At 41.1% G+C, this 21,852-nt stretch overlaps 1 protein-coding gene across 1 annotated transcript in view; it reads left to right on the forward strand.

Moving 5' to 3' along the window:
• The window catches only part of TDRP (testis development related protein), a 53,757-nt gene that overhangs the window by 15,973 nt on the left and 15,932 nt on the right, over nt 1–21,852 (forward strand). Inside the window, 1 exon segment of the mRNA XM_054022937.1 lies at nt 5,952–6,011. Coding sequence (XP_053878912.1) covers nt 5,952–6,011 — 60 coding nt within the window.

The raw sequence follows: 21,852 nt of genomic DNA on the forward strand, positions 1-21,852 counted from the left end.
TGGTGCTATGTTGTCCTGTGTATCTGCACACTTATGTACTGCATGAGTGGTGGAGGTGGAGAATGGAAATTGAAAATGCAGAAAATTATTATTTGAACTCTTGGTCTAATAATACTTTCACATATCTATTGTCTTTCATCCAACAATCTAGAGACACTTCACAAAGGTAGACAAGTAATAATTCCATTTGATAGATGTAGAAAACTGAAATGCAGATACGCTGAGCCTCTTGCACAAGAACACACAGTAAGCAAGTGGAAGAGTCAGGAACTGAGCTGTTGTATCCTTATTCTAAGTCTTCTTTTCTAACTTCAAGCAAACAATGCTGCTTCCCATTCAAAGATGAAAACACGTAAGGGAAAAATGATGTGCAAACACAATGTAACTTAAGATTATTTGAATATGATCAGAAGTGGCAACAAACAACTATACTGGGGCTCTGCTACTTGAGCCTCATCTGCATCAGGGAATTTCTGCAAAAATTGCCCATCAGTGCCATCACAGACTTTTTTGTAAAAATTCCATACAGTAAACAAGATTTTCATAACTAGATCAAGGTAAGACTTTGATTACTACTTTTCAGGCTGGTAGAGATCTAACTGTGATGACTTTCCATAGGCCAGTCTTCTGAACATAGTCACATTTAAGTATGGTTTTAAAACATGCTTATTACCCAGTTGCTTTACAGTAGTTTCTTTTATGCTCTTTATGGACAGAAAAAAAGTTGTTTTAATCTAGATATTTACCTGTGTGTTTCTTTCCTTTGTGGGCAGAACAAAGCATAATATAACATGTTTTATTCACAATCACGTTTAAAGATGGTTTATTTTGTAGTGTAGATACGTTTTAGGTTTGATGATGAATAGCTTTGGGGGTGAAAAAGTATTATTTTTTTTGTATAAGAAAACAGTGGTTGACCCCTAATTCATATCTTGAATCTGCTCTTCCTCTGAAATAATCTAGTTAATACTTTTCACCATTGATAGTATTGGGAAGTCTGAAGTTGTATAATCTGTCCAAATTGATTTTAGCTACTTTGCCAAGATTTTAGGCTTCGTTTTGTGAGATTCGTTTGCCTATTTTCAGAGCAATCTTATAATTAACCTGTTCTAGTTCCCATCCACTGTTTCTAGCACAAGGATCTTTGATTTATGAATTTTTGAAAGGCTGGCACCTTACAAGGTGAATTTTTGAAAGGCAGCACCTTTAGTAGTCAACATTGGATATACAGCCAAATCATTGCATGGTACTTGAACATGTAGCCTTATGTCCTAGAGGTAAAAAATTATTGCTGAGTAATATTGACAAACAACCCTTCTTAATTTCTTCTTCTGAAATGTGCAGATTTAGTTTTTCTAACATCTGCATGCTCAGTCATGTGACAGCACTCATCTCCGACCCAAGTTTATTTTATTTCAGGTAGTTGTCGTAATATTAAATGAAATATGTCACTAAAGCTTTTACTATGTCCGTTCTTTCTGTGTTCATTTAAACATGATCACTCATCTTCTAATGTTGACATGACTGTAAATATGTATATCTTCCTGCACAGTCCCTTTTCCAGATATATTCATGCACAACGAACAAAATGGAGCATAATACTAATGTCACTCCAGTCCCTCTTGTTGCTTCCTTCGTACCTGAAGCTGTTGACATTTACCATTGTCTTTTGTCCTTGAAGCCAATTCTTAATTCAGACAAGAAGAAATTTTGCCTTAATAATATACTTAGCCCTGTGTATCTTTTTTGACACAGTCCCAAAGCCACCTTGAACTCCAGTAAACTATCTACTACTTTGCAACAGCTCTCATTGTCACTTCTTCGAAGAAGTTAATCAGGTGGCATGACTACCTCTTCTAAATCTGCGCTGACTGTCTCTGATCAGCCTATATAGTTGTTCTACTGTTTGATCTGTAATCTGTGACTCAGGAATCTTTCCAACTATTGAGGCTAATTTGCAGGTTTGTAGTTTCCTGGGTGATTTTCATATCCCTTTTTCAAAGCATGTTTTCAGGCATGGAGGGAGGCTGGGAATATCCTTTGATCTTTTCCCTGAGAAATTAAATATCTCAAGTTTTTAACCTAGCCTAAATTTGTAATCACTACAATATAGACATTTTAAAATTACAATGCCTAACTCCTTGATCAATTGCGGGGAAGGGGGGGGGAGGGGATTAAGAAAGGTGAGCAGCAAAGCAACAATTTACATTTAAGGATTTACCGTAAAAGTGATCATTACCCAAATCTGTCTTACAGATGATTTATTTTTGCTATCAACTGTTCACTTTTTTCATGCTTTTGATTTTTGACATCCAGACTTACTTAGTATGAGGTTGACGCACTGATTGGAAATAATTAATAATTTGCCGTTTATGTAGTAGGGCAGCTCTTGTCCTGTATGGCCCCTTTTGATACATTCTTTATTATTAACGTGAATGATCAAAAGAGACTAGTTTATTACTTAACCACAAGAGAAACTGAGGAAAAGTGGATCAACAGTATAATCTTTGTATAAAAAAGTTTGTTGCTTATTGAATTAATCCCTTGAGTACTTTATGATTTACAGTATGTCCAACAAAAGGACACTTGTGTTTCCTTGTGGAAACATTGTGTGTACTGACATTCTATTGCCAAACCGGGAAAGTTGTTTTTGATCAGAGTTTCCCAAATGCATGGAACATCCCTACCAAACTGGGAGGGATTGCAACTACTTTGGAGGACAGGGTCATAATTCAAAATGATCTGGACAAATTGGAGAAATGGTCTGAGTTAAACAGGATGAAGTTTAACAAAGACAAATGCAAAGTGCTCCACTTAGGAAGGAAAAATCAATTTCACACATACAGAATGGGAAAAGACTGTCTAGGAAGGAGTACGGCAGAAAGGGATCTAGGGTTTATAGTGGACCACAAGCTAAATATGAGTCAACAGTGTGATGCTGTTGCAAAAAAAGCAAACATGATTCTGGGATGCATTAACAGGTGTGTTGTGAGCAAGACACGAGAAGTCATTCTTCCGCTCTACTCTGCTCTGGTTAGGCCTCAGCTGGAGTATTGTGTCCAGTTCTGGGCGCCGCATTTTAAAAAAGATGTGGAGAAACTGGAAAGGGTCCAAAGAAGAGCAACAAGAATGATTAAAGGTCTTGAGAACATGACCTATGAAGGAAGGCTGAAAGAATTGGGTTTGTTTAGTTTGGAAAAGAGAAGACTGAGAGGGGACATGATAGCAGTTTTCAGGTATATAAAAGGGTGTCATAAGGAGGAGGGAGAGAACTTGTTCACCTTAGCCTCTAAGGATAGAACCAGAAACAATGGGTTTAAACTGCAGCAAGGGAGGTCTAGATTGGACATTAGGAAAAAGTTCCTAACTGTCAGGGTGGTTAAACACTGGAACAAATTGCCTAGGGAGGTTGTGGAATCTCCGTCTCTGGAGATATTTAAGAGTAGGTTAGATAAATGTCTATTAGGGATGGTCTAGGCAGTATTTGGTCCTGCCATGCGGGCAGGGGACTGGACTCGATGACCTCTCGAGGTCCCTTCCAGTCCTAGAATCTATGAATCTATGAATTAGCATTTAGTTACCTGTTCAGCAACAGAAGACTGTAGCCCTAAGAGTTCAACATGGAAGCAAAAAGAAATAGTGTAATATTATACATTATCTAAACCTAAATTACAGTGAATAATTCTGAAATAATCAGAACATCAAATGTTATTATGTAGGAAAAATTGGCATGGTAAAGGAAACTGAGCATGAAATATGCGGGTAGAGAAATTCTAGAATAACACCTTTTTTTTTAAAAAAAACCCCTCTAATCTCTCCCCACCTATAATAATAGGAGTAATAAATATATACTGTTATTTATCAATCACAAAAGCATTTAGTAATGTGTGGTGTTGAGAGAAAAAAAGCAGGGAATGTAGTTTCATTAATAGTAATAATTGTCATCTTGAAATCACTGTGTTCAAAATATATATTTATAAAGATATAATAAGTGTGGAGGGAAATGTTTAACTGGCTTTTTCCTCATCTGTTTCTTTCCTGGGGGTTTCACTGAGCTAATTTGAATTTGTTTAATTAACTCTGTGGTGTTTCCCTACCCTGCTCACATCTCCATTACACAAGCATATTTGTATGTGTGAACACATACAAAGAATCTTACTTCTCAGACTGCAACAAAAGATCAGCAGAGTTTTGGACTAATGTTGGTATTAATTGTGTGCCAAACCCTTAGTTAAAATACTAGTAGGCCACACATTGTTGCTTGTGTAGGCCAAGCTCATTGCAAACAGCAAGGGTACCTTGCATTCTTTCACTCTCCTGTGTCAATCTCCCTTGCCTCTTTATTTAATAGACTCCCTGCAGATCCCCACCCCATGCCAGGAGCTCCCTCCCTTCCCCTTCCCCATTCTTTTTCTGTCTAAATTGTAGTGGGAGGATGGGCTGAGCTGAAATGAGGAGTATTGGTATGATGGACTGTGTTTACTGGCTGCTATCAACTGGTTCTTTGCTCTATAGACAATGAAAGAGGTGTTTGAACCTGGTAGTTCTGCTAACCAGATGCCAGGTGCTCTGTGTGTCCCCCATGTCCTCCTTTTATTTTTTTTACTTTTTACCAACATGAGTAAGTTTCTCCCCATTGATGCCTAGAACATGCTCAGAAATTTTGAATTGATTGGATGCAGCAATGAACACATTATATCTAAACATCAAAAAAGAGAAGTGCCATCAAGTAGAGCGTAAGGTCTTGTAAGCTGGGCCAACTCTTTTAGAGCTGACACAGGAGTGAGCTGAAAATGAGGGGTGGAGGATGACTTTATTTTTAATATAGCTCCTTTTCAAAGCCTCAACATTTTTTAAAAGAAAAGTATTAACCATTTAATAATACTTAGAATTTGTATAACACTTTTTCATCGTTAAAGTATTGTATAAGCCGTAACTCTTTAATCCTTTCAACTCCCATCTGTGATAGTATTCTCCCATTTTAAATATAGCTAACCAAAATGCAGAGGTTAACTGACTTGCCAAAAGCCCCAGCAAGTAACTTTTTTAGTTTTTTTCTGATCCCAGGAGGTCCTGACATTGTCCTGTACTCTAACAACTAGGCCTGCTGCTGCTAATGTAGAGATCACTATACTTATCTCCAAAATGCAGCTTTCTCTGGGATGTAACAACCAGTGTAATGGTTCCAGAAACACTACACCACATTTAGTGACAGGAACTGAAGTAGGAGACTATAGCCCATGGTGGGGAATTTGGGTAAGCAGAATAAAATTTGGGTAGGATGTTAAGGAAGACATGCATAGAGTCTCTAATTATCACAAGTGATTAGGATCTTACTTTGTCTCATTTTGAAGACTGCACCTGTGGCAGCATGGTGTACTAGTGCCTCAGTAGGATAATAGTTTTAGCTCCGAGTTGGAGAGAAATGTGCTACTACTTCCCGCAGTACTTTGGTTTTCCTTGGAAGTCTCCAGTCTATATAATGAGCAGGCTTGACCTGTTGAGAAGGCTTCATCTTGCTTAACTCGTGAGAACTAGTAAGATTACATCCAAGGAAAAAAAATAGCTCTATACATGAGATAGTAATAAAACATGGTCATCGAAATGAGACTTCAAATATAGTTCAAAACGACATCAGTAGAATGTTGAGGTAAAGATAATCCCTGGTGGAAGTTTATTTCTTTACTTTTATATATTGCGATGGTTTGTCTATTTATAACTTTTGAAACACAACTTGGCATTGATCTGAATGAGGTTTTGTTTACATCTTTCATTTTTCATTAGGTTTTATAAACATTTGAGTTGCATATTATATCTTCATAATTTACCGATGAGATGAGTAAAATAAAGACACGTGAATATTCTGAAACAAGTATTACTTACTGTTCAACTGTAACTGACTGTAGTATTTCCTTTTCTCTGCCTCTCCCCCGTCCCTCCCCCTCCCCAAGAATAAGGACCAGTTTCCTCATGATGAAGTTACATCTTCTGTGTCACAACTTGCAACAAAGGTAAATATTTGTTCCTTTGGTAATGATACTTGTTTCATGTTATGCATTTTTCTGTTAATGCATGTTAGGAAAATCCTTATTTCTTTTCTGCACCCTGACTTGAGTTTTTATTAGCTATGGCTTTGTACTAATTCTTTTTTTTTTTTTTTTTTTTTTTTTAAAGAAAAACATTTTTAACATCTGTTCAAGTCTTTTACTATTTTTTTTCTCAAAAGTTGGAGTACTATTAAAATAAAATTAAAAAAGCAAGGAACCACAGGAATAACTGAAGTAGAGGGCTAAGAAAATTTTCAAAGGGTATGTATAACAGGCTATAAAAGATAAAAAGTCAAATGGATGTATCTTTCCACGTTTGACTTGCCCTCTGACCACAAGTGGTTTGGGACTCTGCTTTTGCTTAACATGTAAAACAAATTAAAACAATTTGTGCAGCCAGTAAAATTTATTACTTTAAACCTCCCCAGAACAAACACTCTTTTAAAAATGCATGAGTTGAAGGTTAAAGGATCAGAAGTTGAGCTTAATTATTGCAAGTAAGAACTTGTTTTGAAATTCCAAATGAATTGAGCAAAGTGATTTAACTATAGTTTAATTAGTGTAAAAGGATACTTTCTATTAATAATGTATGAAAGTTACTTCTTTGCCTCATCTTTGTTAGATCAGTGGTTTTCAAACCGTGGGTCGCAACCCAGAACTGGGTCCTGGAATGGAAGGGACAGGGCAGCGGCTCTGGTCAGCACTGCCGACCAGGCCATTAAAAGTCCCATGGGTGGTGCTACCCAGCTAAGGCCGGCTAGTCCCTACCTGTTCTGACACTGCGCTGTGCCCTAGAAGTGGTCCGCAGCAGGTCTGGCTCCTAGGCGGGGATTGCCCCCACCCTGAGCTCTGCACTCCCATTGGATGATTCCTGGCAGGGGCGCGGGAGAGGGGAGGCCCAGAGTTGTCCACGGTGCCAGGACAGGCAATAAGCCTGCCTCTGCACCCCCGCTGCGCTGCTGCCTGAGAGCTGCCTGAGGTAAGCCCACACCCCAGTCCCCTGCCCCAGCCCTGAGCCCCCCCAAACCCAGAGCCCCTTCCTAGACCCCAAACCTCTCATCCCCAGCCCCACCCCAGAGCCTGCAACCCCAGCCCAGAGCCCTGACCCCCTCCCGCACCCCAACCTCCTGCCCCAGCCCAGAACCCCCTCCCACACCCTGAACTCCTCATTCCTGGCCCCACCCTGGAGCCCTCACCCCTGCACCCCAACCCTTGACACCAACCCGGAGCCTCTCCCACACTCCAAACCCCTCATCCCCGGCTCCACTGGGTCGTGGGCATCAACAATTTTCTTCAACTGGGTCACCAGAAAAAAAGTTTGAAAACCACTGTGTTAGATGATGGTTTTTACTGAAATTATAAGATCAAAGTGCACTATAATTTTCCTGGATTTTTTTTTTTTGCTTCATGTAAAATATGGTAGTGGAAAAAATTGACTCCATGTATGAAAGATAAATTTAAATAGATTTCAGGCCAGATGTTGGAAATTCAAAACAATGAAAAAGAATTCTTTAAAATTGTTTCTATTTTGGGACTTTTTGTAGACTTTCTTAATCATTTGTAAAGACTTGTAACCCTTGTTTTGGTTTCAAGGAAACATTTCACCAGCTAAATCAGTGAGCTGTCATTATCATACAAACTTCTGTTAAACAGATACATTAGAGAAATTTTTTGGCAGCTCTGCCTTTTCCCTTTATTGCCTTTTTCTCCAACTGTTAGTGTCTGTGGAATCATTTCAGTTCTTTATTTGGGTAATCTAAACTTTTAAAAACTGTGATGCAGTGAGGTTCTTTGGAACATTTAATCTCTGATAAAGAATTACACATGTTGGGAGGCCATTCATGTACTTCATGGCTATAACAGAATCCCTGTACTGAATCAATATAACTAAGGACAATAAAGCACAGCTGGAAGTTTTCTGTGGTTGGAGAGGGAATCTGGTGACTCTCACAGTGACTAACAAGACAGTTTTGGAAAAGATGGAATGGAGCTGGTTTGTGGGGAAGTAATTCACTTTTTACCATGTGTATTGGAAATTGTAGGTGGATATGAAGGCAGCTTAGGCGCTGGAGCTGCAGCCTATTCAAACCACAGAGCAGAGTGGCCTTTTGTCAGCAATTGAGCCCAGAAACAGTTTTTCTTGTCTTTTGGTATTTGGGGACAAGTTCCAGATTGGATAAGAGATTTATTTGATATTATATTTAAATTCATACATGCAATAAAGCCTAATGTATTTATTATAGATAGTGGAGTTAGCAACACTTGTAGTTAAGGTTGCCTGACACTTTCCATTATAAGACCTTGTTTTCAGTTGCTTATAACTTTGCCAAACTTCAACCATTTGGAGCAAAAATGTCCATGTCAGGTATCTGTATGAGGCTGAACTTTTTTGGAAACATTCCTGTGCAAACAGTTCACTCATTTCTCAGATCATAGTTAGTAGAAAATACATTATTTTGCCCAGGTGAAATAAATTCTTACAAATCTTTGCTGAAAAGCTCTAGTGCATCCATGCGTTGGGGAATGGGCCTGAAATTTGGCAAAGGGATTGACCTAGTGTCAGAAATGTGCCTTAAGCTATCCTGGTGAAAATATGGCCAAACTGGGTCAAGTTATGAAAAACTCAGTTCACAAATGCTAAGTAGAGACTTGTTAAGAGTTTGGTAGCTAAATTCTCTGAAGATTCCATCTGCACAGCATATTCTCCATTGTATGGCTGTGGGAGCTGAGCAAGACTTTTCTCCAATTGCTACTCTTGGAAGCCAGGGACTGCTGTGGCACCAGAACTGAGAGCAGGGAGACCCTCTCTTGTTTTCTTAAAGCTCCCCCCACTTAGAGTCCATGTAATCAGGAGGAAGAGGAAAATGTCTGGGTGGAATGCAGTCAAATTTATAACCAGTGTTTACTTTAGAAAGGAATTATTTTTTTGTAGTAAACCCAAGAGCCCAAACATATTTTACTCTCCTATTTTGACACCATCTGTGTCACACCTGTACAATCTTATCTCCAGATGTCTAACTTCACTGTCTAACTCTTACTGAATTTTGTGATTTCTCAAGATAAGGTATTCTGTATGTTTTAATAACTGCCATCCTACCTTCAGGTACATTTACAATAGTCTCTCATTTTTATTTTTGTTTAAATTTAATTTAATTTAATTTTTTTAGTGGAGGTTCATCATGTACTTAATGTGTCAGACTTCTAGATAATGTTTTGCAATTTCCTTTTTAATACTGTCAGAATTCCTGCTCTGTTTCCTTTTAACTGTGACTCTCATTCTTATAGCTTCCAGTTCTTCATGCCCATTCTAGCCCTCTGGCACAGTTTTAATGATGAATTATGTACCTTTGGCAGTAAAATTAACTTAAAAGGGACTCTTCAGTGATGATTTACTTCTTCTCAGAAGGATCTTATGTTGTGTCATTTCTTGTTTATTGGCTAACAAAGGTGCCTGCCTAGTATAGAAATCTAGCATAATATGCACTGTCATGCTACATTGAGTAAATATTAGTATAGTTGTGGAGAGTTATTTATTTCTAGTAACACTCACTAAGTGGGCTTTCTAAATGCATAAGAAGGACGGCCCCTCATCTGAGAAGCTCATAATCTAAGGGCAAACTGTAGATCCAAACAAGTAGACAGAGCGGTCTGAGGAAAAGGAGTAACAGTAGGCAATCTATACGCAATTTATATAGAAGTCAACTTGAATCATTATAGTCAACATGACAGAAGGTATTTTAAAAAGGACTTAAAGGAGGACAGAATAGGGGCCTGTGGATGAGTTCAGGGAGATTGTATTGTGCAGAGGATGCTGTAAGAAAGAGGGAACAGAAGACACTGAGAATCTAACAGATAGGTGATGAGTTTGGAAACATTGGTGGAGTGGAGGAAACAAAACTAAACTATGGAGTAGTAGATTGCATCCTGTTGTGGAAGTGACTATGCAAGATCCCACTTTCAGCTATGCCAATTAAAGGCAGCTTTTTCATGGTACAGAAAGTAGAGTACTGCTGGAGCTGGAGTTTTAGCCAGCTGAAGTGGAGGAATTTGCTCTGAGGGCATCAGATCCTTAGAAACCTGTAAAGAGAAGATGGTTTCCCTGATGCTAGTTGATTGATCTTTAATCATTAGTCCTATTGACCTTGAATGGTACTGAAGGAGGGTTGTGTGGGACACTGCATTACAGCAGCCCAGTCCTTTAATCACCTAAAATGTCAGATAGGATAAGAAAGGGGGTTCTTGCAGTGGCTGGCTTTTCTCTGAAGGGAACACTCCTTGCTTTCATGAGTCCAGCCAACATAGGTCAGACCTTCATATACCTCCAGTTCTATTGGTGAGTATTGGACTTCAAAGGGATGCTCCTTCATTAGTTTCTGTTTTGTTTCTCAGAGACACTATGAGAACAGTTGACTGCAATCTGTAAGATGGATTCTGGCCCCTCATGGGTCTACTTTAAAGTTACATTTCTAAAAGGCTAATATCACAGGCAAATATAGTTTTTAATAGTATTCTATTTTCTTGTCAGACAAGAGATTTTAGTTGAATTATAGCTTTGTTAAATTACATCTCTTTAATTTTAAAGGTCAATGTTTGAATATATAACTGAGTTTGGGCTAATGATACCAATAAACTGTGGAAATTAGATTGTTTCCTGTTCATCAGAGATGTGAAACAACACTCAAAGAGATTGGGGATCTACAAATCATCCAATTACCCTTCAATGGATTTTTCCCTCTAAATACTTTATGGAAAAGAGACTTCTAGAGATGGGAGTACCCACTCCTGCCCTTTACATTGACAGTGGAGACTTGCAAACTAACTATGAAATCATTGGTCATAACTTCATAGGTAAGGTTGAGTGAGAATTTTTCAGTTTAACTGGAGCTTGAAACCTTTATTTTGTAATAATGTCATTACGATGACAAAAAATTAACAAAGTAAATTTTTACTACTATGACTTTTTCATTGTGGTTTGAAAATTGGGTTTCTACGGAGAAAATTATAAGGTTTGCAAAATGACCTTTTTAAAATTTTCACTGGATGTCTTACCTCTTTTCAGACACCCTTTGGAAATCTAAATACTCTGGGGTTTGTGCTTTTCTTCATGAGCTGCTCTTCATGTTCTGGTTATACAATATCAGTTATATGTTAGGTAATCTGGGTCATGATTTTTCACTTTCTTTCCATAACTGAAAAGAAATGAACCAAGTCAAACCTATCAGATTTATCAGTAGGCTTGGAAGGATTAGTTTTTATTGGTAAATGTCAGTAAACATTGATTTCACAGTATACATACAAACCTACTACAAATTATTTCCAGCGATGATCATTGAAATTTACAGATAGGCAAAGTAAGAAAAATGCTGATTTAGAAATTAGAGTTTGATTTAAGAGTATTTAATTTGTATTTTTTGACATGTGATATTGACAGTTTGTATTTTAAAGCTTTATAAAACTGTTAACTTTTTGAATCTCCTGTATGGTCATTACATCATTATTGTCTGATCCCTCCCATAATTTCCCTCACTGTGAAAATTTCAATTGATAAAAATAGTAAAAAAACAAAAAAACAAAACAAAACAAAAAAAAAGCTTAAAAATAAACATTAATATTATATATCAAAATTGCAACAACAACAAAATCAAATTCTACCAAGCCTTTTATCAGTAACAACATAACATGACACGTCTACGGAGGTGGGGGGAGACAGTGACACTCCCCCAGTAGTTTAGGGGAAAGTTTGAAAGAGGAGTTCATGAGTTTAAATCTTACGACTGATGGGAAAACAACATTTCTGTTTCACAAAAAATGTTGATGTTTTGACATTTGTTTTCCTCCCTCATTGGAGGAATGATACCTTTGGAATGTTGGGCGTGCGTGTGTGTGTGTGTATGTGTGTGTGTGTGTGTGTAAAATCATAAGAGCAACCCACTGCAGAATAGTCAATTGCCCAATAGTTGGGGCATTCACCTGGGATGTGGGAGATGCAGATTAATGTCCCTGCTCTGAATCGGACAGGTGAGGTGAGTGTCCTGGCTATTCTGGAGGGATCTCTTTGTCTCAGACCAGACATTCCATCCTTGACCTGAGAAACCTTTCCAACAAAATTTTAGCTGAAACCAAAATGTTTCCACAAAATATTTTGGTTTTGATCGGCAAAATGTTTCATACATTTTTTTTTTTTTTTACCAGCTCTAGCTTTTATTCCCATGCACTTAACTGCTCGAGAAAGCTGTCACGTATGAGCTGCCTACCTATTCAACAAATAAATTATAGTGGTTACATCAGGTCACTGCAGATAAACAACCCAGGACTTTAATGTGATAGACTCAAATCCTAGCTATCCAGCTGCAGTTGAATACATTTTGTTGTTCTGACTCTAACTGCTAAACCACACTCTTCTCCTGGTACTGAACTAAGAATTTCTGACTTTCAGTATACTACTGTTGTCTAGAAAATAGATGTATTGGGAAAGTGTGCGTAAAATCATGTGCTAGTGGCTGAACTAATTAGAGACTTGCAATTACTCTTGTAGGTCAAATGGTAGATTTCTGGTCTGATGGTTCAAATCCTGCTATTGACCTATGTGAAAGGGTGTTATGGTTGTACGTGACAAATGTTGTTTATAAAGTTTTCTTTTTAAAAACAACTGATTTATTTAATTCACACAATGAGAAAACACCCTGTAACACAAATTTGTAGTTTTAAGAACTATTATGTATAAATTGTGGCTTTGACACATTAAAATGAAGGTGTCTTCACATTTCAGTCATTTGTCAACTCTTCCTCTCACCTCCCTGACCCTGGAGAACTATCTACTAAGAACTATCATCAACCCTGTGCAAGTGTATGAATGAATGTGTGTCTTATATATAAAACACTAAGAAATAAACATACACCATCTTCATTTAGTGACAGTTAAGGTTGCATTAGGACACAGCCCATGAACTCAAAACCTGAAAACCATGGAAATAATGTGACAGATGAAAAGCCTTGTAGATTCCTTGTATTTCTACTTCCAAGAGATATGAAAAGCAATATGTGTTCCAATTTAGTCATAATCTGATGGTAGTGTACCACTCTAACGATGATCTCAGCAAAGTTAAGGTAGAATAACTTCCCAAATAATGGAATGTGTGATGATACAATTATGAATCATGTTTATTATTACAGTAGTCTCCAGGTCCAATTGAGAACAGGCTCCCAGAGTAATAGGCACTGTACAGACACAGAACAAGAGACAGTCCTGCCTCAAAGCACTTACAATGTAATTAGAAAAGTCATACATAGAGTAGGAGAAAGTAGTAGAACTTTCAAGCAGAATACACAATGAATTGATTGCAAATGTCATGTTAGTTCCACAACTTTTTGGTTTGTTATTTCAATGCTTCCAGTGAGGTTATGTTAGAAAGAAATTAGCTAGACAGAGAAACAATGGAAAGGAGAGGGAGGAAGAGCATGAAGGAAGGGCGGGAAGGGCTTGGAGAAAACAGTCAGTCAGCACATGGGGGAGAGCACATCAGTGCAGCAGCATTTGAAGTCACTGTTAAGGTACTGCGCTAGAGTGCGAGTTTGAGGAAGTTCAAGTATGCATTGTTTTTTGGTTTCTGTTGGAGTTGAAAGTGAAGGAGGGGTGGGGAATTTTACTGAGCGAGAGGTAGACAATGTGAAAATGGCAAGGAACACAGGAGACTTTACCGTTAACTTATTTCCATACTTTTCAGGTTTTGAGTTGGTGAGATGTGTCCTGATTCAAATTTAACAGTCATTAAATGAAGTGTGTGTGTGTGTGTGTGTGAAACTTTTTAATAATAATGGCTTTTAAGGATTCCTCTTTTACTCACACTATTATTATTATTAATTTGTATTATCGTTGCACCTAGGAACCCTAGAATCCCATTTTGCTAGGATCTGTTCAGACACACAAGAAAAAGACTCTTCCTGCTCCAAGAAGCTTACAAAGCCAAGACAAGAAAGAAACAGATGGATACAGATGTACCTATTGGGGGGGAGGGGGATACGAGGAAACCATAAGACACTGTTGGTCAGCATGATAGACTGTGGTCTCAGTGCACGAGCAGCCTAACTGTTGTCAAGTCTTTTGTAGGCATCATGGCAAAGGAGAGTTTTGAGGAGGTTTTTTAAGGAGAATCATGAGTTAGTATTGCAGATTCATAGATTCATAGATTCTAGGACTGGAAGGGACCTCGAGAGGTCATCGAGTCCAGTCCCCTGCCCGCATGGCAGGACCAAATACTGCCTAGACCATCCCTAGTAGACATTTATCTAACCTACCCTTAAATATCTCCAGAGACGGAGATTCCACAACCTCCCTAGGCAATTTGTTCCAGTGTTTAACCACCCTGACAGTTAGGAACTTTTTCCTAATGTCCAATCTAGACCTCCCTTGCTGCAGTTTAAACCCATTGTTTCTGGTTCTATCCTTAGAGGCTAAGGTGAACAAGTTCTCTCCCTCCTCCTTATGACACCCTTTTATATACCTGAAAACTGCTATCATGTCCCCTCTCAGTCTTCTCTTTTCCAAACTAAACAAACCCAATTCTTTCAGCCTTCCTTCATAGGTCATGTTCTCAAGACCTTTAATCATTCTTGTTGCTCTTCTTTGGACCCTTTCCAGTTTCTCCACATCTTTTTTAAAATGCGGCGCCCAGAACTGGACACAATACTCCAGCTGAGGCCTAACCAGAGCAGAGTAGAGCGGAAGAATGACTTCTCGTGTCTTGCTCACAACACACCTGTTGATGCATCCCAGAATCATGTTTGCTTTTTTTGCAACAGCATCACACTGTTGACTCATATTTAGCTTGTGGTCCACTATAACCCCTAGATCCCTTTCTGCCGTACTCCTTCCTAGACAGTCTTTTCCCATTCTGTATGTGTGAAATTGATTTTTCCTTCCTAAGTGGAGCACTTTGCATTTGTCTTTGTTAAACTTCATCCTGTTTAACTCAGACCATTTCTCCAATTTGTCCAGATCATTTTGAATTATGACCCTGTCCTCCAAAGTAGTTGCAATCCCTCCCAGTTTGGTATCATCCGCAAACTTAATAAGCGTACTTTCTATGCCAATATCTAAGTCGTTGATGAAGATATTGAACAGAGCCGGTCCCAAAACAGACCCCTGCAGTACCCCACTCGTTACGCCTTTCCAGCAGGATTGGGAACCATTAATAACAACTCTCTGAGTACGATTATCCAGCCAGTTATGCACCCACCTTATAGTAGCCCCATCTAATTTGTATTTGCCTAGTTTATCGATAAGAATATCATGCGAGACCGTATCAAATGCCTTACTAAAGTCCAGGTATACCACATCCACCGCTTCACCCTTATCCACAAGGCTCGTTATCCTATCAAAGAAAGCTATCAGATTGGTTTGACATGATTTGTTCTTCACAAATCCATGCTGGCTATTCCCTATCACCTTACCACCTTCCAAGTGTTGGCAGATGATTTCCTTAATTACTTGCTCCATTATCTTCCCTGGCACAGAAGTTAAACTAACTGGTCTGTAGTTACCTGGGTTGTTTTTAGTTCCCTTTTTATAGATGGGCACTATATTTGCCCTTTTCCAGTCTTCTGGAATCTCTCCCGTCTCCCATGACTTTCCAAAGATAATAGCTAGAGGCTCAGATACCTCCTCTATTAGCTCCTTGAGTATTCTAGGATGCATTTCATCAGGCCCGGGTGACTTGCAGGCATCTAACTTTTCTAAGTGATTTTTAACTTGTTCTTTTTTTATTTTATCCGCTAAACCTACCCCCTTCCCATTAGCATTCACTATGTTAGGCATTCCTTCAGACTTCTCGGTGAAGACCGAAACAAAGAAGTCATTAAGCATCTCTGCCATTTCCAAGTTTCCTGTTACTGTTTCTCCCTCTTCACTAAGCAGTGGGCCTACCCTGTCTTTGGTCTTCCTCTTGCTTCTAATGTATTGATAAAAAGTCTTCTTGTTTCCTTTTATTCCCGTAGCTAGTTTGAGCTCATTTTGTGCCTTTGCCTTTCTAATCTTGCCCCTGCATTCCTGTGTTGTTTGCCTATATTCATCCTTTGTAATCTGTCCTAGTTTCCATTTTTTATATGACTCCTTTTTATTTTTTAGATCGTGCAAGATCTCGTGGTTAAGCCAAGGTGGTCTTTTGCCACATTTTCTATCTTTCCTAACCAGCGGAATAGCTTGCTTTTGGGCCCTTAATAGTGTCCCTTTGAAAAACTGCCAACTCTCCTCAGTTGTTTTTCCCCTCAGTCTTGATTCCCATGGGACCTTACCTATCAGCTCTCTGAGCTTCCCAAAATCTGCCTTCCTGAAATCCATTGTCTCTATTTTGCTGTTCTCCCTTCTACCCTTCCTTAGAATTGCAAAGTCTATGATTTCATGATCACTTTCACCCAGGCTGCCTTCTACTTTCACATTCTCAACGAGTTCCTCCCTATTTGTTAAAATCAAGTCTAGAACAGCTTCCCCCCTAGTAGCTTTTTCAACCTTCTGAAATAAAAAGTTGTCTCCAATGCAGTCCAAGAATTTGTTGGATAGTCTGTTCCCCGCTGTGTTATTTTCCCAACATATATCCGGATAGTTGAAGTCCCCCATCACCACCAAGTCTTGGGCTTTGGATGATTTTGTTAGTTGCTTGAAAAAAGCCTCATCCACCTCTTCCACCTGGTTAGGTGGCCTGTAGTAGACGCCTAGCATGACATCTCCCTTGTTTTTTGCCCCTTTAAGCCTAACCCAGAGACTCTCAACACTTCCGTCTCCTATGTCCATCTCTACCTCTGTCCAAGTGTGTACATTTTTAATATATAAGGCAACACCTCCTCCCTTTTTCCCCTGTCTATCCTTCCTGAGCAAGCTGTACCCATCCACACCAACATTCCAATCATGTGTATTATCCCACCAAGTTTCAGTGATGCCAACAATGTCATAGTTGTATTTATTTATTAGCACTTCCAGTTCTTCCTGCTTATTCCCCATACTTCTCGCATTTGTATATAGGCATCTAAAATACTGGTTTGATCTTTCCTCCCAGTTTTTTCCTGACTCTCCTTTCTCTCTGCCAATATAGCCCACACTCCCTCTTGTTTCCGACTCATTTCCCCGGTCTCCATGTTCCCCACTTACCTGTGGGCTTTGCTCACCTGTCCCCGTCGAACCTAGTTTAAAGCCCTCCTCACTAGGTTAGCCAGTCTGTGTCCGAATAGGGTCTTCCCTCTCCTCGAAAGGTGAACGCCATCTCTGCCTAGCAGTCCTTCCTCGAATAGCATCCCGTGGTCTAGGAAGCCAAAGCCCTCCTGGTGACACCATCTTCGCAGCCAGGCATTCACCTCCATGATGCATCTGTCTCTGCCCGGGCCCCTACCTTTAACAGGAAGAATTGAAGAGAATACCACCTGTGCTCCAAACTCCTTCACCCGTGCTCCCAGAGCCCTGTAGTCACTCTTGATCCGCTCAGTGTCACACCGCGCAGTATCATTTGTGCCCACATGGATGAGTAGCATGGGGTAGTAGTCAGAGGGCCGGATAATCCTCGACAATGCCTCCGTAACGTCTCGGATACGGGCCCCCGGCAGGCAGCATACCTCTCGAGATGAAATGTCAGGGCGACAGATGGGCGCCTCCGTCCCCCTCAGCAGAGAGTCTCCGACCACCACTACCCTACGTTTCCTATTCGCAGTGGTGGCAGCAGACTCTCCAGCCTTAGGGGTACGAGGCTTCTCCTCCTTTACTGTAGGGAGTGATTCCTTCTTTCCTGTATCAAGAAGAGCATAACGGTTACCTATAACCACGGCAGGAGGGTTCGGAGCAAGGGTGGAGCACTGCCTGCTGCCAGAAGTAACCAGCTGCCAGCGTCCACCCTGAGCCATCTCCTCCTCCACCAGTGGTGTATCAGCAGTCCTGTGTACTGGGACAGCTACCTCAGCTGTCTCCACATGGACACTGTCGAGGAATTGCTCGTGGATACGGATGCTCCTCAACCTAGCCACCTCCTCCTGTAGCTCTCTCACCTGCTGCCTGAGAGATTCCACCAGCAGGCACCTTTCACATTGGATGGTCCCCCCAGCCTGGATATCCGTAAGTGGAAATTGCAAGTTACAGTCTTTGCAAAACCACACCAGGATCTGGGTAGAGGCATCCATGCTTAGGCACTCTGTCTGGCTACAGGCACAGGTGGAGGAGACAGCAGCAGTGCTGGCACAGGTGTTGCGGGTCTTCCTAACCATCGTAAGCCTCCCTCTGTCAAACTCCCGTCTGCAGCCCCCTGTCAGCTGAAAGGGTTGTTTAAGCAAACAGTTAGAATGTAGTTGCTTTATAGGTATTAAGGGGAATCAAGAGAAAACAGATGGAACCGGCAAGGGACCCTCGCCCCCTTCCTGCTCCCCTTCCAAACTCCCTTGCGAAACTCCCTGTTAGCAGCCCCTGTTCGCAAAGCTCCCTGGTCGCTTGTGCGCTGCTTTATAAAGCCCTGGCCTGTATGAATGCCCCGCCCACTGATTAAGGCTCAGCCACTTACCAGAGGCTTCTAGCTTTCAAACCTTCCTTTGAAGCTCACAGCTTCCAACTGCCAGCCACAGCACACGGTCCTTCAAACAACCAAAACAAACAAACAGACTGACAAACACAAGCTCAGCACACAGCAAGTAACCCTCAAACACAAACAAACACACACTACAGACAGTCACTTACCCCAAAAGGTTGCTGTATTGCTCCTCCTTCACCTGGAGAACTCCCTTGCGAAACTCCCTGTTAGCAGCCCCTGTTCGCAAAGCTCCCTGGTCGCTTGTGCGCTGCTTTATAAAGCCCTGGCCTGTATGAATGCCCCGCCCACTGATTAAGGCTCAGCCACTTACCAGAGGCTTCTAGCTTTCAAACCTTCCTTTGAAGCTCACAGCTTCCAACTGCCAGCCACAGCACACGGTCCTTCAAACAACCAAAACAAACAAACAGACTGACAAACACAAGCTCAGCACACAGCAAGTAACCCTCAAACACAAACAAACACACACTACAGACAGTCACTTACCCCAAAAGGTTGCTGTATTGCTCCTCCTTCACCTGGAGAACTCCCTTGCGAAACTCCCTGTTAGCAGCCCCTGTTCGCAAAGCTCTGCTCTGCCTCTCCCACCGTCAAGGTTCCTTCCCCACTCTGAACTCTAGGGTATAGATGTGAGGACCTGCATGAGAACCTCTAAGCTTAACTACCAGCTTAGATCTGGTTTTGCTGCCACCACCCAAATTATTTATGAGTTATTTGGGAAACTCTGTCTACCTCCCCCCCAGAATATCTCCCTCCCAAGTACTCCCAAAAAAGATGTTTACTGGGAATAGGGTTGCCACCCAGACAGTCCAGTTTTTGGCTTCTGTGTCCAGGTGCCATTTAGAGTTTTTGACTGGAAAGTCCAGTCAAAAAGGGGACCTGGAAACCTTAAATGGAATTCGAACCAAAAGTCTTGTTACCATGGAGTGGGGGGAGGCGCTGGGTCATTAACCCATGCCAGCTCAGCTGGGGCTGCCTCCTGCCTGCAGGCAGGCTCCTTGAGACAATCCATTGGGGTGGGCAGAGAGGAGTGAGCAATGGGGATGGGGCCCTGGGGGGTGTCATAACTATAAAGGGAAGGGTAACAGCCCTCCTGTGTACAATACTATAAAATTCCTCCTGGCCAGAGACACCCAAATCCTTTTACCTGTAAAGCTTTAAGAAGCTCAGGTAACCTGGCTGACACCTGACCCAAAGGACCAATAAGGGGACAAGATACTTTCAAATCTTGGTGGGGGGAAGGCTTTTGTTTGTGCTCTTTGGTTTGGGGGTTGTTCGCTCTTGGGACTAAGAGGGACCAGACATCAATCCATGCTCTCCAAATCTTTCTGAACAAGTCTCTCATATTTCAGACTTGTAAGTAACAGCCAGGCAAGGCGTGTTAGTTCTATCTTTGTGTCCTCAACTTATAAATGTTCCTTTTGCTAGAGGGTTTACCTCTGTTTGCTGTGACTTTGAACGTAAGGCTAGAGGGGGTTCCTCTGGGCTCTTTGAATCTGATTATCCTGTAAAGTTATTTTCCATCCTGATTTTACAGAGATGATTTTTACCTTTCTTTCTTTAATTAAAAGCCTTCTTTTTAAGAACCTGATTGATTTTTCCTTGTTTTAAGATCCAAGGGGGTTGGATCTGGACTCACCAGGAATTGGTGGGGGGGGGGAGAAAGGGGGAATGGTTAATTTCTCTTTGTTTTAAGATCCAAGGGGTTGGATCGGTGTTCACCAGGAAATTGGTGGAGAAGCCTCTCAGGGCTACCCAGGAAAGGGTTATAGTACTTGGGAGGGAGATATTCTGGGGGGGAGGTAGACAGAGTTTCCCAAATAACTCATAAATAATTTGGGTGGTGGCAGCAAAACCAGATCTAAGCTGGTAGTTAAGCTTAGAGGTTCTCATGCAGGTCCTCACATCTATACCCTAGAGTTCAGAGTGGGGAAGGAACCTTGACGGTGGGAGAGGCAGAGCAGAGGCAGGGCTTTGGGGGAATAGGGTGAGAAGGGTGGAGTCTGGGGGAAGAGGTGGGGTGGGGCCTTGGGATGGGGCTCAGGGGTCCGGTTACCAGCAATTAGAAAGGTGGTAAATCTAACTGGGAGTTCCTCCCAAATATGAGGGTCAGTAAGGGAGAAAGTACAAAGGTGCTTCTAGAAAATTTAACAAGTGGGCAATAGAGGCTGAGATCATAACCCAATTGTAGGCGAAAGTTGTCTTCTATATAACAAATGAGAGATGATAGGTAGGGTGGGATAGGCTGGGAAGAGTCTTGCAAATGAAAGCAAACATCTTATGCTTGATGTGATAGCGGGTGGTGAAGGGGCAGTGGACTCTGGCAAAGAGAGAGGTGACCTGGTGAAAGCAATGGGCTAGGGAAATGATCTTTGCAGAAGTATTCTGAATGGATATGAGCTGGGCAAGGTTGTATTTGTGAAGGATGAGAGAAGGATGTTGCAGTAATTGAGATGTAAATAGTGAGAGCTTGAATGAGAGTTTTAGTTGTGTGCATAGGAAAGGATATATCTTAGAGATGATTAGCACATAAGAATGTCCATATTGGGTCAGACCAATGGTCCATCTAGCCCAGTAGCCTGTCTTCCAACAGTGATCAATGTCTGGTGCTTCAGAGGGAATGAACAGAACAGGCAATCATTGAGTGGTCCATCCCCTGTTGTCCACTTCCAGCTTCTGGTCTTGACAGCAGATGGATGACTCTGTCCCCCTTAGGAGCGAGTCCCCGACCACCCGTCTCCTCTTCTTGGGAGTGGTGGTGGTGGAACCCCCATCCTAGGACAATGCCTCCCATGCCTTCTGGTCGATGGGGTCTCTTTCTGATCCCTTCCCTCAGATGACTCTCCCAAACCATTTTCCGCCATAGTACCTGTGCAGAGAGCCTGAAAATGGTTTCTTACCTCTATCTTCATTGGGGGTAGATCTCGCTGTTTACTCCTTTTTCCAGATCATTTATGAATATGTTGAACAGTACTGGTCCTAGTACAGACCCCTGGGGGACACCACTCTTTCCCTCTCTCAATTCTGAAAACTGACCATTTATTCCTATCCTTTGTTTCCTATCATTTATCCAGTTACTGATCCATGAGAGGACCTTCCCTCTTATCCTAGGACTGCTTAGTTTGCTTAAGAGCCTTTAGTGAGGGACCTTGTTAAAGGCTTTCTGAAAGTTCAAGTACACCATATCCACTGGATCACCCTTGTCCACATGTTTGTTGACCCCCCTCAAAGAATTCTAGTAGATTGGTGAG

The sequence above is a fragment of the Malaclemys terrapin genome, chromosome 3 (genome assembly GCF_027887155.1).
Source record: "Malaclemys terrapin pileata isolate rMalTer1 chromosome 3, rMalTer1.hap1, whole genome shotgun sequence".
In the NCBI taxonomy this organism is placed as follows: Eukaryota; Metazoa; Chordata; order Testudines; family Emydidae; genus Malaclemys; species Malaclemys terrapin.